Consider the following 16,138-nt stretch of genomic DNA (forward strand, 5'->3'; position numbering starts at 1 on the left):
TCTGAGCTGGGTTTTCCAAATCCGCATCTGTTAATTTGACATGCAGATGAGGCCTTGCAAGAGAACACTTTGAAAAGAGCTGCTCACAGCAGCATGGAAAGCCAAACATTACTTCAATTGTGATGCGTTCTTCTCCTCGGCAAGAAAACATCAGGACTGGAGCAGAATCGTGGATTTATGGCTGAAGGGAATCTTCGTGGGAGTCAACTCAAGGCTTGTTGTCTTTCTGGGCTTGGTGTATGCAAATCTGTGTGTTTGACATTTTAAGGCTGTGTGTATGGCAGAGGGTTTTAATTCTGGCGCCTTCACTTTTAGATCATTTAAGAGTTTCTAAAATGCAGACCGTGGCACATTCCTCTGCGAGTGCAAGTTTCGGTTCCTGATTATGTTGCAGGTTAAGCTCACACTGATCTTGTCTTTGAGGAGGAAAAAGAAAGTATCTCATTAGAGGCTCCTGAAGCCTGTCAGGTGCCGGTTGATGTCTGGTTGCTTGGGTTGAGTTTGTTCGTGTTCAAGTCTTACTTCTTCCTGTAGTTGTTAACTCTGAGCTGGATCAGCATATTCCGAGCTGAGCTCCCTGACTCCGTAGTAATTGGCTAACTCCTCATATTCAGATTCAAGGACTTTTCACAGCTCTTAAAGTCCGGAGGCGGACTGTCCCCTTCGAGCAAAAGGAATGTCTCCACGCTCCAGTGGCCTTCCCTGGCTCAGTGTCCTCACCTTGAGCGCAGTCTTCCTGACCTTAAGGAATGATGCCACGGCACATAACCGGTTGCCTTTCCCACATCGAGACCAAGGTTATCTACCCACGGCTTTCTTAGCCAAAGCACTTGATCTCGGTGAGCTACTGCTCAGTGGAGACCATTAGTGTTCTCAGCCGCCTGGCAGCCGGATTCCGTGAACGATCGAGAGAGCTTTCTTGAAGGTACCCTCCCTTTGGGTACTATCGTGCGTGACAACTAGAGAAAGCAAAGCTTTCCAGATAGCCCAGTGCAGCAGGCGTGAGGAAAGAGGGTCCTCGGTCTTGCTTGCACGGTGTCTGTCGTCTCTTCAATAGCCGGAGAAAAGAAGTGCTCATCGTTAGATCTCCCACAAACATGTCGCAGTCCTGAGACAAGCCATTAGTTCAGCTTCACCCTGTTCTTCCAGTTCATCGGATTCATTCACACGATTCAGGCTTCCGCAGAGCAGGAGAGGTCGTGGTCTCAACAATGGGGTCACCGAAAAAGGATATTGTGCTGGGATTTTAAGATAATACACACTCAAAAAAAAAACCCCATACTTTCTGACCTCAGAGACAATTTCAAAAATGAGTACTTAGACACATTCATTGGAGGGGCGCCTGGGTGGCTCAGTTGATTGAGCATCTGACTCTTTTTTTTTTTTTAATGTTTTTAATGTTTACTTTTGAGACAGAGAGCATGAATGGGGGAGTGGCAAAGAGGGAGACACAGAATCCAAAGCAGGCTCCAGGCTCCGAGCTGCCAGCACAGAGCCCGACGCAGGGCTCGAACCCACAGACTGTGAGATCATGGCCTGAGCCGAAGTTGGACGCTCAACTGACAGAGCCATCCAGGCACCCCGCATCTGACTCTTGATTTCAGCTCAGGTCATGGTCCCAGCATTGTGGGATAGAGCCCTGTGTTGGTCTCCATGCTGAGCATAGAGCCTGCTTGAGATTCCCTCTCTCTCCCTCTGCCCCTCACCCCACTCTCTCTTTCTCAAAAAAACAAAAACACAAAAACAGGAGTGCCTGGGTGGTTCAGTCAGTTAAGCATCCAACTTCGGCTCAGGTCATGATCTCACGGTTTGTGAGTTTGAGCCCCGTGTCAGGCTCTGTGCTGACAGCTCAGAGCACAGAGCCTGCTTCAGATTCTGTGTCTCCTGCTCTCTCTGCTCTTCCCCCACTCATGCTCTGTCTCTCTCTCTCCTTCAAAAATAAATAAAAACATTAAAAAATTTTTTAAATAAAAACAGAAAAAATAAAGCGAAAGACATGTTCATTGGGTGGCCAACTTTAACCTCCCCCAAGGAGGCAGTTCACACCCCCTGTTGGAGATGGTGCTTGAGCCAGTGGGAAAGGGAGGATTAGCCATTGGGAAAAGAAGTTGGAGGTGAGGTTCTTCCAGGCATAGGAAGCAGAACACTCAAAGGCACCAAAGGGTGAAAACGTGAGGAACAGTTGGATGGCCCCATGTGTGCATGGCTGGGATGCTGGAAATGGGGGTGAGAACAGAGCGGTTCACGGAACCAGATTCTGACCATGATCAACCAGTGGGGAGCCTAAGCATGAGGACAACGTGGTGTGAACACCACTGGCCTGTGGCTGCGGAGAACGGGGTGGAGCGAGACCCACTCAGGGCCAAGTGCTCAGTGGGAGGGTGATGGCGGCAGCCCAGGAGAGAAGCAGTCCCCATGGACTGATGCGATGGCATTGACAATGGAGAAGAGGACAGATTGGAGAGAGATTTGGGAGGGGAATAGGTGTGTTGATTGGGTATGAGAGGTGAGCAGGGAGGAGAGACTGGTACAGTTCTCTGTCTTCTGTCCTGGACCACTAAGTGCAAGGCACTCTTTCACTGCTCACCCAGGTGGGGGCCACCGATGGGGAAGAACTGCAAGACCCCAGGCTCCGTTCGGATGAGTTGAGTCTTAAGATTTCCGTCAGGTACCAAGCAGGGGTGTGTTTGTTTTTGAACACACAAGTGTGGTTCCGAGGTTAAACATTTACCACCCACTGGCTTCCCGAGAATTAATTTAAATCACTCATTCCTCCCACTCTCTCCACACACACACCTACGTCTGGGTCAGGCCTGAGTCGATCATTCTTCTGAGATCGTACGCACAGCGCCGAATTTCCATTTCTCTCCATTACAATTTTATTCATCCAGACATTGCAGGCATTTCTCTCCTTAGATTAAAATACTTTTGCATTATTGTTTCAATTTCAAAGACTTACCGCACCACGTTCCCTCCAATTGCTTTCTTGTTCTCCTACTGTATCGCTCCCCTAGGATTCGGAGAACCGCTTCCAGCTTATTAGGCACATTAATCAGGGCTGTGAACATCCTGACGGTGTGCACCAGAGTTTTGAAATGGGAAGAGGGTTACCTGCCCTCATGTCTTGGGATTCTTTTCACCACTTAGGCCAAATTAACTTTTATGTGTGCTCAGCTGCAGGAAATGACTGTCCACAAATTTAAACCATAAACAAAAATTACACCACGCAGTAGACGGCGTCAGGAGTAGGTCTGACAAGTAATCGCCTCTGACAGACATCTGAGATGCTGCTGTTGATTTCAGGAGGTTCGCACGGGCTAAGGAAAGAATGGTTAGAAAGACCATTCATTTTCTCCTGTGTGTGCCCCGAACACCCTGAGAGCTCACGACTTCCCTCGTAAGTTATTCCTGAATTATATACGCCATTCGTAGATTAAACAGAATGTGGGCTTTTAGACGTTGGCCCACAAGGATCTTGTACCAACAGCAAGAAGCTAAATTCGCTTTCCAAGTCGCTCCAGTCAAGGTAAAAAGTAGAACCTACACACTCGAACAATCAGTCTTTGGAAATGAAGAATAAGGAGAAAGAAACCAGCCGTGCACTTGATCTTTCCTACCGGACCACTTGCCATAAGGACATTACATTTCATTCCTTCTGGTCCTTTTTCCACTCCTCTCCTGGTGGGGGTGGAGGAAGCTCCTTGCCGAGACAGACAAAGGTCCCCCTTCAGCTCTGAGAACTTCAACCTCCAGTCCTGTTCCGGAACCCTGGGGGGACGGAGACCAGCGAAGACGCGCCATGATGTTCGGCCTCATCCTCTGAAGACAAGTCCACAACCGTAGCACAGAAGCCAAAAACCATTTAGATGGAACCAACAGAATCAAACGTAGCAAGCATCAAAGTTAATCTGACACTGATTTAATGGGATGCATAACTGTTATTGTGTTGCATGGCAATTAGGCTTAAGTGGCGAGCAGTTCAGGTAAATGGCTTTAATTAGGATTACTTTCCATCCGTCAAGGCAGATATTTCCAAAGACAACTGAGAGGAGAGGCAGTTCAAGAAAAAGACGTCGTGTGCCGTCCTCCCCTCCACACTCCACCACCCAGCTAACATACACGAGCACACGTACGTACGTGTGCGCGGGCATGCACACACATGCTAGACTGGAGGAAACGACTGGTTCTTTAAATCACTCATTTACCCTCAACTTTCCCCTTGATGATGAAGCCCATGATACCTTATTTTGATTTTAGAGGAACGTGGTATTCCCCCTTAAGTCGCGGTGCCCCCAAATTGGCCCTCCAGGCGCACAGAGAGAAGAAACCAGGGTTGGTGATGGCGAGGAAAACGAGAGGCTCCTTACACACTTGGGTTCCACGTGCTCCTGACCAAAGAAACGTTATCTGCCCACGTGGGTTCCTTTGCACGTCAGGTTTGTTCGTTCGTTCGTTCTTCCTTTTCTTCCTTCCTTCCTTCCTTTCAAGATTTTAAGTCCTCTCCACACCCAACATGGGGCTCAAACTTACAACCCCAAGATCAAGAGTCGCGTGCTCCACGGACTGAGCCAGCCAGACGCCCCTGCATGTGGGGTGCTGATGTTGGCGGAGAGAGGCCAGGCCGGGAACGCAGTTCTGGAAAGGTGGGGCCGTGAAGCAGGCGAGCACTGGGGAGGCTAAGCACTGGTGGATGCCTGCCGTGAGCACTAGAGAGAAAAGAGGGTGGGGGCCTATGAAGAAAAACCGTAAAGCTGGGCACAGCGCAGAGATAGAAGTCGGGTCAAGAACCAGAGGCATCCAGGATGCAAGAGAGAGCAGGCCAGAGTGGTCTAAGGCTCGAGATCAAGGACAACTTGGAGGGAGGACTTAAGGAGTCTGACTTGAGGCCCCTAGCCAAGGAGCGGCACGATGACTGCACAGGGCCCTGGTGAGGTCTCTGTGCTCGGTCTTCAAGGTCCTCTATCCGTGGTTCCCAAACGTGGCAGTGCCAATGCCTGGAGGCATCACAGGCCACCCACGTGAGCTTCCCCACAGTCAAGGACGCCAACCTGGCACACTGGGACCACCCGGCAAGCTGCGCCTGGGTCTCACCCCTAAAGAGTCTGATTTCACTGGACTGGGGAGCAGCCTGGGCACGGAGAGCATTCAAAACTTCCAGCAAATTCTAACATGTCACCCAGACTGAGAGCCAGTGCCCCAGAGGGAGTGTAGGGTTGGACTTCTAGATGCCAGCCCTCTCACCTAAAGACCGCCTACCACGCATAGTCTTGGCGGGAGCTCTGGCTTTACAGCACCTACGGGAACGTGACCGTGTTCCTCTGTGTCAGGTGCTCCGGGAGCCAGGGCGCAGAAGCACAGTCCAAAGGGAGCTTGAACAAAGGGATGGTCCCCTTCATCCCTGGATGGGGGACCAGGGAGCAGCAGAAAAGGAGACTAGTTTTCCCTTCTCGGGTGTGAAGAGAAGATCCAAGCCTCCTGTTCACCTTGAACTGTCTTTTCTCCAGCTGCGCGCGCTCACCCCCTCCCCCCCAACCCACCCCGAGTGCCTTTTTCTTCCCGGGCTTCGGTGCCAGTTACCGTTCGTGGCTAAGATACTAGGCGTTTAAAGATTTGAGCTGGCGTGACCCTGGCGATTCCGGGACACGAGCCCCCGTGCGCCCTACTCACCGGAAGGAACACGTTTTTGTTTCGTAGGTTCGACAGCGTCGCCCCTCACCGCCAGCTGGACGCCAGGCACGCGGAGATCCGACAGATGGAGCTGACCCTGGCCTCCATCTCGGAGTCTGCTGCCTTGTTTGAGGTCAGCATTCCCAACTACAAGCAGCTGAACCAGTGCAGGCAGGAAGTCTGCCTGCTGAAGGAGCTCTGGGACACGATAGCGATGGTCACCTCCAGCATCCGTGCCTGGGAGACGGCCCCGTGGAGGGAGGTCAACGTGGAGGCCATGGACCGGGAGTGTAAACGGTTCGCCAGGTGCATCCGGAACCTGGACAAGGAGGTCAGGGCCTGGGACGCGTTCGCGGGCCTGGAGAGCACCGTGTCGGACGCTCTGAGCTCCCTGCGGGCGGTGGCCGAGCTGCAGAGTCCGGCCATCCGGGAGCGGCACTGGAGGCAGCTGGTGCAGGCCACGGGCGTGAGCTTCGCCGTGGGCGAGGGCACCACCCTGGCAGACCTCCTGCGGCTCCAGCTGCACCGTTTTGAGGACGAGGTGCGGAGCATCGCGGACAAGGCCGTGAAAGAGATGGGCACGGAGGAGACCTTGACGGGGCTGGGCGCCACCTGGGCCGGCCTGGAATTCCGGTACGAGCCCCACCCGCGGACCGGCGTCCCCCAGCTGCGGTCGGACGAGGACCTCCTCGAGCTCCTGGAGGACAACCAAGTCCAGCTGCAGAACCTGATGGCGTCCAAGCACGTTGCCTTCTTCCTGGAGGAAGTGTCCGGCTGGCAGAAGAGGCTGTCCACGGCCGACGCCGTCATCTCCTCCTGGTTCGACGTGCAGCGCACGTGGTCTCACCTGGAAAGCATATTCATGGGATCCGAAGACATCCGGGCTCAGCTGCCCCAGGTACCTGCTAAGGAAATCCCGCTCGCTCGGCTCCCTTACCCGAGTCGAGGGAGGCACTCCCTGTCTGCGCGGTCCTCTAGACCCTGTCCTCCTCTGCCTGGTCTTGCCTCCACTCAAAGGCACCCGCAACAAACATCGGCCTCCCAAGCCGCCAAAAGTCAGGCAGAGGGAAAGAGAGAAGGGGAAAGGTACACCCATCAGCGTGTCCCTGGATGGCTGGGAAAAAGAAAAGAGGGTCGATTGGTGTTGTTTTAACGTGTATTTAAGAAAGGAAATGGAGGGGCGCCTGGGTGGCGCAGTCATTTGAGCGTCTGACATTGGCTCAGGCCATGATCTCATGGTTCATGGGTTCAAGCCCCGCATCGGGCTCCATGCTGACAGCTCAGAGCCTGGAGCCTGCTTCGGAGTCTGTGTCTCCCTCTCTCTCTCTGCCCCTCCCCTGTTCATGCTCTGTCTCTCTCTGTCTCAAAAAATAAATAAACGTTTAAAAAAAAAAAAAAGAAAGGAAAGGGAGACTATCAGCTCCTGAAGTTTGAGCCAGTCACCAGCCGCTCCACAGACAATTACAGTGCAGTTGTCAACTGGGAGTGAGCATTTGTTTCCGGGCAAATTCAAGTTCCTTCTTGAGCGTGAGCCACCCTGCAGACCTCTGGCCTGTACCGCCTGCGAAACACCAGTCTGCAGCTAAATCCTCAGCAGCAAATTTCTCTGAACTATACGTTCTTCTTATTACTACCTTCCCTGTGGTTGATTGCCCCTTCTAATTTGTCTTAATTAATGTGCCATTAACTTACCCACCTCTCAGTGGACTCATATTCATTGGATTTTTTTTTTTGCAGAGTTCTCTGTTTCTCTGTACCCCCTCAGCACAGAAAGCTCTTTGCCTACAAATCAGTTTGTGTCCAAAACGTCACGCATTGTGCAGCTCTCCCTTAAAAGTTGAAGCAGCCCCCCCCCCATCAAAACGTTGTATTTTTCCAGCTCGCCCCTCAAAAAGCATATCTAATGTCCGACTGCAGATGGAAGGTTGTACATCCGGAACGAAAAACAGCAGAAAACTGGGGCGCCTGGGTGGCTCAGTCGGCTCAGGGCACGATCTCGCGGTTCATGAGTTCGAGCCCCGCGTCGGGCTCTGTGCCGACAGCTCGGAGCCTGGAGCCCGCTTCGGATTCTGTGTCTCCCTCTCTCTCTGCCCCTAACCCACTCACATTCTGTCTCTGTCTCTCTCAAAAATAAATAAACAACAACAAAAAATTTTTTTTTAAAAAATAAAAAAACAGAAAACAATTCTGATAGGTTGTCATCAGCCCACATAGAATAAGCCAGATTTTCTTTCTCTGCAGTGCTAGTGACTGGAGAAGGGCAGGTTTAATTGGGGGGGGGGGGCATGGAAATCAGTGGAGACTTTGGTAGAGACTCTGAGGAGGCACCTGAGAACTCCCAACTAGGCACCAGAAAGAATTGGTGTCATTACCTTCTCAGTGGTAAAGGTTTGTTTGTGAAGTATGCAAACACATTTAATTTTTTTTTTTTTGTATTAACAGTGCAATAACAGAGACAATTTGAAAACATAATAAAACCGGCCATAATCTTACACCCTAACTGGTAACTATTTTCATTCATTAGAAACATTTCCCAACTTGGCTTGACACACACACGCATTTCTGTACAGTTGCCGTCTGCAGGATGTCAATTTTCTTTCCAACTCTTTCCACGGGAGCACTTGTGCTCCGTACTTCATACTTCCGATGAAACCTCGAGACTTCCGCACCTCTCACGGGAACAAGATACCTCACTGAGCAAACATAATGTCCCCAGCCCCCCTATTTCTAAATCTTCTCGGAGAGGGGTGTGGATTGAAGGAGTTCAGAGCAGACCCAGGTGGGCGGGGCAGGCTGAGTTTCAGCTCTGTCTCTTGGAGCTGTGGGATCTTGGGCAAGTTGCTTAACCTCCCTGTGCCCTGGTTTCCTCCCGCGAACTGGGACAAATACCAGTACCTACTTCAGGGATGTAACTGAACACTGCACACAGCATATACCGTTGTGATCGTTGCCGTGTGCTAAAAATACCACAAGCTGTCGCCAGGTGCCAGGTGTTGAGCTAAACTCTGCACATACTATTGTCTGGACCATGTCAGTGATGTGGTTCCTCACTGTGCGTGTTTGAAGGACACGGTGGTAACTGATTCGTTTGACCTCACTTTTGCCGAAGAACGTCTTACTTTGGTCACGTAAACTTTAGCACGGACCCAGGGAAGGCAGCGGACCCGCCCGCCGTCCACCTGATGTAGGAAGTGTGTGTTTTATGCCGGCGGTTCTCAAAGTATGGTCCGGGGACCCTGACCTTTGTAGGGGATCCTCAGGGTCAAAGCTGTCTTAAGAATAGCGCTAAGATGCTGTTTGCCTTTTCCGCTCAGATTTTTCCGGGCGCACACGGGAGTTCCCCAGAGGCTCTATGATACGTGACATCACGACAGATCGAGTGCAGAGCAGGAAAGAAAACCTGGTCACGTTCCAAGTCAGACATTAACTTTGGGGAGGAAAAAACAAAAAAAAAACAATGTCACCTCCTCTCTAAGTTATTTTGTTTTGGAAAATAGAATTATGTTAGAGAGAAGTATATTATCAGGTTACCATCGTGGGCTTAATATCATTACTCTTCAAATGAATTAACAAAATATTTTTTCAATCTGTCAACGTCAGCTTCCAACAGAGAAAATGCACTGAGGGCTAAATTAGCCACGTACGCAAAAAGCTCTTTGCACTCCTCGCCGATTTTTGCAAAACACAGAGGGAGGGATTTTGTGGCCCAAATGTGCAGGAACTGCTGTTTGAAGCCAAGAGTATTTCCTTGTTGAAGTTTTTAGGGCCTCCCCCAAGGACCGGTTTCTGCTTCTGAATTGCTGCAGATGAGGGGACCTTCTTCGAGTCTGAGAAAGCGGTGGTGAATTTCCCCCCACGTTTTTTTTTTTAATTTTTTTTAACGTTTATTTATTTTTGAGACAGAGACAGAGCATGAACGGGGGAGGGTCAGAGAGAGGGAGACACAGAATCCAAAACAGGCTCCAGGCTCTGAGCTGTCAGCACAGAGCCCGACGCGGGGCTCGAACTCACGGACCGCGAGATCATGGCCTGAGCTGAAGTCGGCCGCTTAGCCGACTGAGCCACCCAAGCGCCCCTCCCCCCACGTTTTAATTTCAGGATTCTGAAAGATTTGAAGGCATTGACGTGGACTTTAAAGAGCTGGCTTACGATGCCCAGAAAACTCCAAATGTCGTGGAGGCCACCAATAAACCAGGTCTTTACGAAAAACTGGAAGGTCTTCAGAGCAGGTGATGGTCTGCTTGCTTCCGCCCCCCCCCCCCTTTATACCGGGGAAGGTGACCCTTACTGTCTTTAGCTATCCAAGCAAGTGTGTGTGTGTGTGTGTGTGTGTGTGTGTGTGTGTGCGCGCGCGCTTCGATTTTCCAGTATGTTAGGTAACGTGGGGTATTATGAGAGGCGCTTGTTTGGGTGGAAATGCACCAGTGCGTATATTCGCGAATACCCTCAGTGTTTCTGGCACTGATTTCCATATGCGTTCCGTGTCCTGCCTCTGTCTGCCTTTGGGTCGTGTCTACGCACCTATGCGCCTAAGCAAACTTAATTACAAAGTCCTATGTCTGTGCCCTCAGATTGCACCTGTGTGAGAAGGCCCTGGCAGAGTACCTGAATACGAAAAGGCTTGCCTTCCCTAGGTTTTACTTTCTGTCCTCTTCTGACCTGTTAGACATCCTTTCCAACGGCACAGCTCCTCAAGAGGTAAGCGGAGGGAGCGCTCGTGGAAGCGTCCAGAAAGTCTGAGGGGGCTCCCAAGTGGGAAGGTTTCAGATTCCCCATTACGCCTCCTGTCTCTGGCAGGGTGCGTATTTCAGACCCACGTTCCCCCCCCCCACCTCACCTCCTGGCATCTTCCACGTTTATAGTTAGGCTTCTCGGGGAGCCCCCGGCCCATCAGTGGCTCTAACCCCCGAAAGGAGAAGCTTTGAGGATGGGGAAGGTGGAGGGGTCTAAGCCTTCACAGGAGCGTGCCTTTGATCGGATTCTGAAGAGAGATCCAGGTAGGTGCTAGCAAAAGTTACAGCAAACATTTCCAGGGGAGAGAAGACTGAAGGTTGTATTAACTTGGCATTTTGTGGTTTTTGTGTGTGCGGAAAGAGTATACACAAGGAGCTCAAAATTTGGAGTTCTGGCCCCTGGTTCTAGCCACTTGTTGGCCGTGTGGTCTTGGGAGTCCCTTCTCTTTGGCGAAATTTCCTCATCTGTAAGATAGGAGAAGGCTACTGTGGTACGGCCTTCCCCCCCCCCCCCCCTTAATATGAAAGTCCCACTGGTTGTGCTTGGAGCTGTAGACAGCTGTTCTCAAACATGAGCGTCACCTGGGGGCTCAGGTGCATCAGAGTCACCTGGAACGCTTGTTAAAATGCAGATTCCTGGGCCCCAGGGTTTCAGATGAGCCTGTAGGTCCAGGTGGGGCTGGAGAGGTTGCATTTCTAAGGATTCCCCAAGTGATGCTGGCGGTCTCGGGACCACCCTTCGAGAAGGACTGTCCTAGACCCTAGGTCTGCGTCTCCAAGTTAACAGGTAGGACGGGGGGATGGTGTCTCCACCAGGTATCACCCCGAGAAGACGCCAAGCTCTGTGTGTATGTAGTTCTCCACTTTTCCTTTGACGGAGCATATCCGGTCAGAGTACCGTGTTCAGAAGTTACTTGGATGAGTTCTGTCCCGCCCTTCAGTGTGATTTTTGTACCTCACCTGAAGTATGGTTGGGCTCAGGTATTTCTCTTGGCTTTTAGTTTTTGTTTCTGTTTTTGTTTTTGTTTTTTCTTCCCATCCCTGTTGATTGGATTGTTTGAATACGTAGCATTCCAAGAGTCAAGATGTGCAAAAAGGTATGTTGGAAACGCCCCTCCTGTACTTCCCCCTCCACTCCCTGTAGGTCACAGACCCCACTAGTTTCTGGCTTTCCTTTGCAAGAAACAAGCAAATGTTCGTTTATATTTGCCCGTGTGGTTTTCTAACCATGTGGTTTTCTAATTTACCCTCCTTTCTCACATAAAAGGGAGCCTGCTATGTATACTTGAAAGCGGTTTTTTTATGTCGTTACGTATCCTGGAAATCACTCCATATCAATTTAAAGGCACGGCCCTCGTTTTTTTTTTTTTTTTTAATGTTTATTTTTAAGAGAGAGCATGTGCCAAACAGAGGAAGGGCAGAGAGAGAGAGAGGGAGACACAGAATCCGAAGCAGGCTCCGGGCTCTGAGCTGTCAGCACAGAGCCCGATGTGGGGCTCGAACTCACGAGCTATGAGATCATGACCTGACCCGAAGTCAGACGCTTAACCGACTGAGCCACCCAGGCGCCCCCCCCTCATTTTTTTTTTAATACACCTGCATCCTAACTCCCTGGACGATGCCACAGTTTGGCCAAAGGTTGCTGATACAATTTTGCAATTACAAATCCTGTGCCAGCGAATAACTTTGGGTTTTGTATTGTTGGGGGTCTGCCTTCCAGGCAAATGCCTAGAAGTGGGATTTTTCTGGGTCAGAGGGTAAATGCTATGCGGTCGGGTTTAGCGGTGGCCCTAATTCCCTCCGTGGGGAAACAGCCTGTTGCGTCACCACCAGCAACGGAGGAGAGCGGCTCTCATGGAGCCTAAAGATGACAGCCGTGCGTTAGTTTGTCATCTTCGTCATTAACTTTCCACCTCCCTGGAATTATATTTTTGGTTTGTTGGTGAGAAGCATGTACCAAACACAGATCATCCCTAGAGTTAAAACCCACCTTTCTCTTGTTCCCCTGTATAGTTTTCCGAAAAAGTTCCAGAGTAGCCCACGCATAGCGGAGTTGAGACATTTATCACACCGGCGTTCTGTTTTGTAGCTATACGTTCGTTAATTCCATGTGTAGGGAAAGTCAAAGATCGTTGCCAGACCTTTTGTACATGATGTGCTCATTCTTAAATACTTATATATTTTTTTAACGTTTACTCATTTTTGAGAGAGAGACAGAGAGACAGAGCACAAGCAGGGGAGGGGCACAGAGAGAGGGAGACACAGAATCCGAAGCAGGCTCCAGGCTCCAAGGTGTCAGCACAGAGCCCGACGCAGGGCTCGAACCCACGGATCGCGAGATCATGACCTGAGCTGAAGTCGGACGCTTAATCGACTGAGCCACCCAGGCGCCCCCTAAATACTTATTTTTATTTGTCTTGCTTGGTGTGAGTAAATCTTTAAGTAGCTCCTCCCTCCCCACCATCCCAAGAGATGAAGGTTAGTAGACTAATCCCCAGATCCTTCTCTATCTGCGACTCTGTGGTAGTTTTTACAGGTGAGCGATTGAACGGTCGAGTTTGGAACTCCTGTATGTCACAGCACTTTCTTCTCAAATCCCCCCAGATGTAGCTCTGAGACATCATCTGAGGTCCACCTGCTTTCCCACCCCCCCCAGACCTTTCTAGGTAACCTCATTTGTTTCTATTTGGATCTCCATAGAGATCAAAGTTTAAAGTTTAATTTTAGAAAGTTTGTATGCGTTTATATACTTGCTTTGTTAATTTTTCCAACATTTGACGAGTTTTTTCTTTCCTATCTGAAAACAAGGGTCATTATCTTGAAAAGGTTTTCTTTCTATGTGCTTTAAATTTTTGTAACGATTATTTAATTTTGAGAGAGAGAGAGCACGCACAAGTGGAGGACAGGCAGAGAGAGGGAGACAGAATCCAAAGCAGGCTCCAGGCTCTGAGCTGTCAGCACAGAGCCCGACGTGGGACTCAAACCCATGAACCACGAGATCATGACCTGAGCCAAAGTTGGATGATTAACTGACTGAGCCACCCAGGCGCCCCTATTCCTATATGCTTTAAAATAATATTTCTATTCCATTTATCTGGATTTTTTTCCCTTTAAGTTCATCAGATTTCCATAAGCTAGGATTCTGTTTTCTCTGTACAATATAACATTACCTTCATATATTCATACATATTTAAAAAAAATTTTTTTTTGAGTTTATTTTTGAAAGAGACAAAGCATGAGCAGGGGAGGAGCAGAGAGGGAGAGAGAGGGAGGATCTCGAGCAGGCTGCTTGCTGTCAGTGCAGAGCCCAACACAGGGCTCGATCCCATAACCCTGGGATCACGATCTGAGCCGAGATCAAGACTCAGGTCCTCAACCGACTGAGCCACCCAGGCGCCCCACATTTTCATCTGTTACCCCTCTTCCTTGGTGTCCTTCCATGGCTTCTCAAGCCCATCCACCGTATTTCATTCGTCTGTGTTGATTTGGTTCTTAAGTATTTGTTGTCCCCTTACATCATTTTCCTATCACTACCCGTCCATCTCTACCTCCTACTTCGTCGCGTTCGTGTTTCTTTCATTTAATTGAAAACAAGGTGGCCTTTTTCGTAATCACTTCTGTTTCCTTTATTAAAGCTTCTCTCTCTCTCTCCCGCCTCCTCTCCCCCTCCCCTCTGTGCCCCTCCTCCCTTCTCTCTGATAAAGAAGGTTCCCTCCCATCAAGATATTCATCCCAAGTCACCCCCTCTGGTGCCCTCACAGTGTATTTACTTTAACACGTGGAGTTTTTCCTCTGCTGTCATTAGCTGGGGAGCTGCTTATGGTCAATTTAGGATTACAGCTCCGGGTCCCCGCACCCTGGAGGCCCTGTATCTCAGAAAGCTCTACCAGAGAGCTTTCTGCTTATTTTTTCCCTCTCAGCCTGCCATTTCCCTCATGTCAGGACCACGGCATGGCTCTCTGGGAACCCTCCTAGAACAGTCACCCAGGGTGTTACTGGAAAGGGGCCTCTGTGTCATGAGACGACATGCGAGGGAGAACCAGGTACAGGTCTCCTGCGCCTAAGTGGTTTCGACAGCCGGGTGACTTCTTCCACCGGCCACCGCCACCACCATCGCCCTTCTGCCGCAGGGTAGCATTTTCTGAGGAGGAGGGTTTAGGAATTAACCATCATTTTTTCCCTCCAGTCTGTTCCCATTTAGTTCAAGCAGACATTCGTGAAACTTTTGCGGCCACGATTCCCACTAATTCCGTGTTCCCTTGACCACTTCTACCCAATTCATTTGGTTCCGACCTCATACCACCCCACCACTGCTCCACAAGCTTCCCTGTAAATGTTTCGTAACCGTCTCTCTAATGGCTGGCACGCAGTAGACCTCTGCACGGTACCGATGAGCGTCTGCCCGGACATGTTGTCCAATCCTGTGGTGTGGTTTCCCATCTCAGGTTCAACGCCATCTTTCCAAACTCTTTGACAACATGGCCAAGATGGAATTCCAGCTGGACGCCAGTGAGAAAGCGACCAAGATAAGTCTGGGCATGTACAGCAAGGAAGGAGAGTACGTGGCCTTCAGCGAGCCCTGTGACTGCAGTGGCCAGGTAGAGTAGAAGTCCTTTGCCCTCCTCATCCCGTTCTCTCGCAAGTATCAGGCAACCTCAACTTTCAGGATGGCCATTTCCCATTTCAACCTTGGGCCGGAACTGCTGTCTGGGCCCTGGGACTGCTAGCTCCTCTCGAACCGACGTTGGAGGAGCTCCTGGTGCCTGCCCTCCCGTGTCTGGGAAGGACACACATCAATATTCGTATATCTTTCTTAACCAAAGACCTGTGCAGAGAGGAATGAAATGCGCATAAACAACCACCCAAGTCGAGGAGAAAAGAATTTTTAAACGATTAGCAGCACCAGGAGACTTTAACGTGACAACCCCTGGGGCACCCCATTGGCACACTGACATCTTCCCCTGGAGAAGACGTTCTTTGAGATCAGCCGTTTTCCTGGGATGTCATTTCTCTGTACAAATACAGCTCAGAGTCACTTCCTCCCACAGTCCTACCCCTGGGAGAGCCAAATACCATTGTGCTCCAAGAACTACTACTTCTAAATGTCCCGTGTACAATTCCAGAAACACAAAATATGGGGCAACTCTCCCCTAAAACTTCCTTCCTAGCCTCCCCCATCAACGCCAGAGTATAAGCTATGTGTCTGTTTTTTGACCAGAAGGCATTCAGTTGGAAAATATAATTCTGGTTTACGTCTCCATACTGAGCGTGGACAGGTTATGAAAACCCACTGACCCACTGAGCGAGGTTGACCTTGCTCAACCCAGACTCACACTTCCTTGTCTGGATGCCAGATGGCAGCTCCCCTCCCCTTGACCTGCTGCTGTGTCCTGTGTGTTCCAAAGGGGCCTGTCCACCTGTTGTTAATTGAGCCTGGTTCTCACCGACCACCGTCCTGGGCCACAGAAACAAGATGGCTCCCTGTGCCTTCTGGTGGCCGTTGGGCCGATGGCTGGGCTCCATTTTCTTGTCTCCCTCTGGGTGAGCGATTGTATCCTTTCCCGAATCCAGCGTCTAACTTGGAGTTCTTCTTTCAGGTGGAAATATGGTTGAACCATGTGCTCGCACATATGAAGGCCACAGTGAGGCATGGGATGACAGAAGGTGTAGTTGCTTATGAAGAAAAGCCAAGGGAACAGTGGCTCTTTGACTATCCAGCTCAGGTATTCTCACCAGGA

General features: G+C 50.3%; 1 protein-coding gene across 4 annotated transcripts in view; it reads left to right on the top strand.

The window, feature by feature from the left end:
* DNAH9 (dynein axonemal heavy chain 9) overlaps positions 1 to 16,138 on the top strand; it is a 334,028-nt gene that overhangs the window by 79,962 nt on the left and 237,928 nt on the right. For all 4 annotated transcript variants that reach the window (XM_023244531.2, XM_045045039.1, XM_045045040.1 and 1 more), the window contains 5 exons: positions 5,695 to 6,565; positions 9,766 to 9,896; positions 10,239 to 10,365; positions 14,846 to 14,998; positions 15,998 to 16,123. In XM_023244531.2, the coding sequence (XP_023100299.2) occupies positions 5,695 to 6,565; positions 9,766 to 9,896; positions 10,239 to 10,365; positions 14,846 to 14,998; positions 15,998 to 16,123 (1,408 nt within the window). The remainder of the gene's footprint in view (positions 1 to 5,694; positions 6,566 to 9,765; positions 9,897 to 10,238; positions 10,366 to 14,845; positions 14,999 to 15,997; positions 16,124 to 16,138) is intronic.

This window comes from Felis catus, chromosome E1 (assembly GCF_018350175.1).
Source record: "Felis catus isolate Fca126 chromosome E1, F.catus_Fca126_mat1.0, whole genome shotgun sequence".
Lineage (NCBI taxonomy): Eukaryota > Metazoa > Chordata > Mammalia > Carnivora > Felidae > Felis > Felis catus.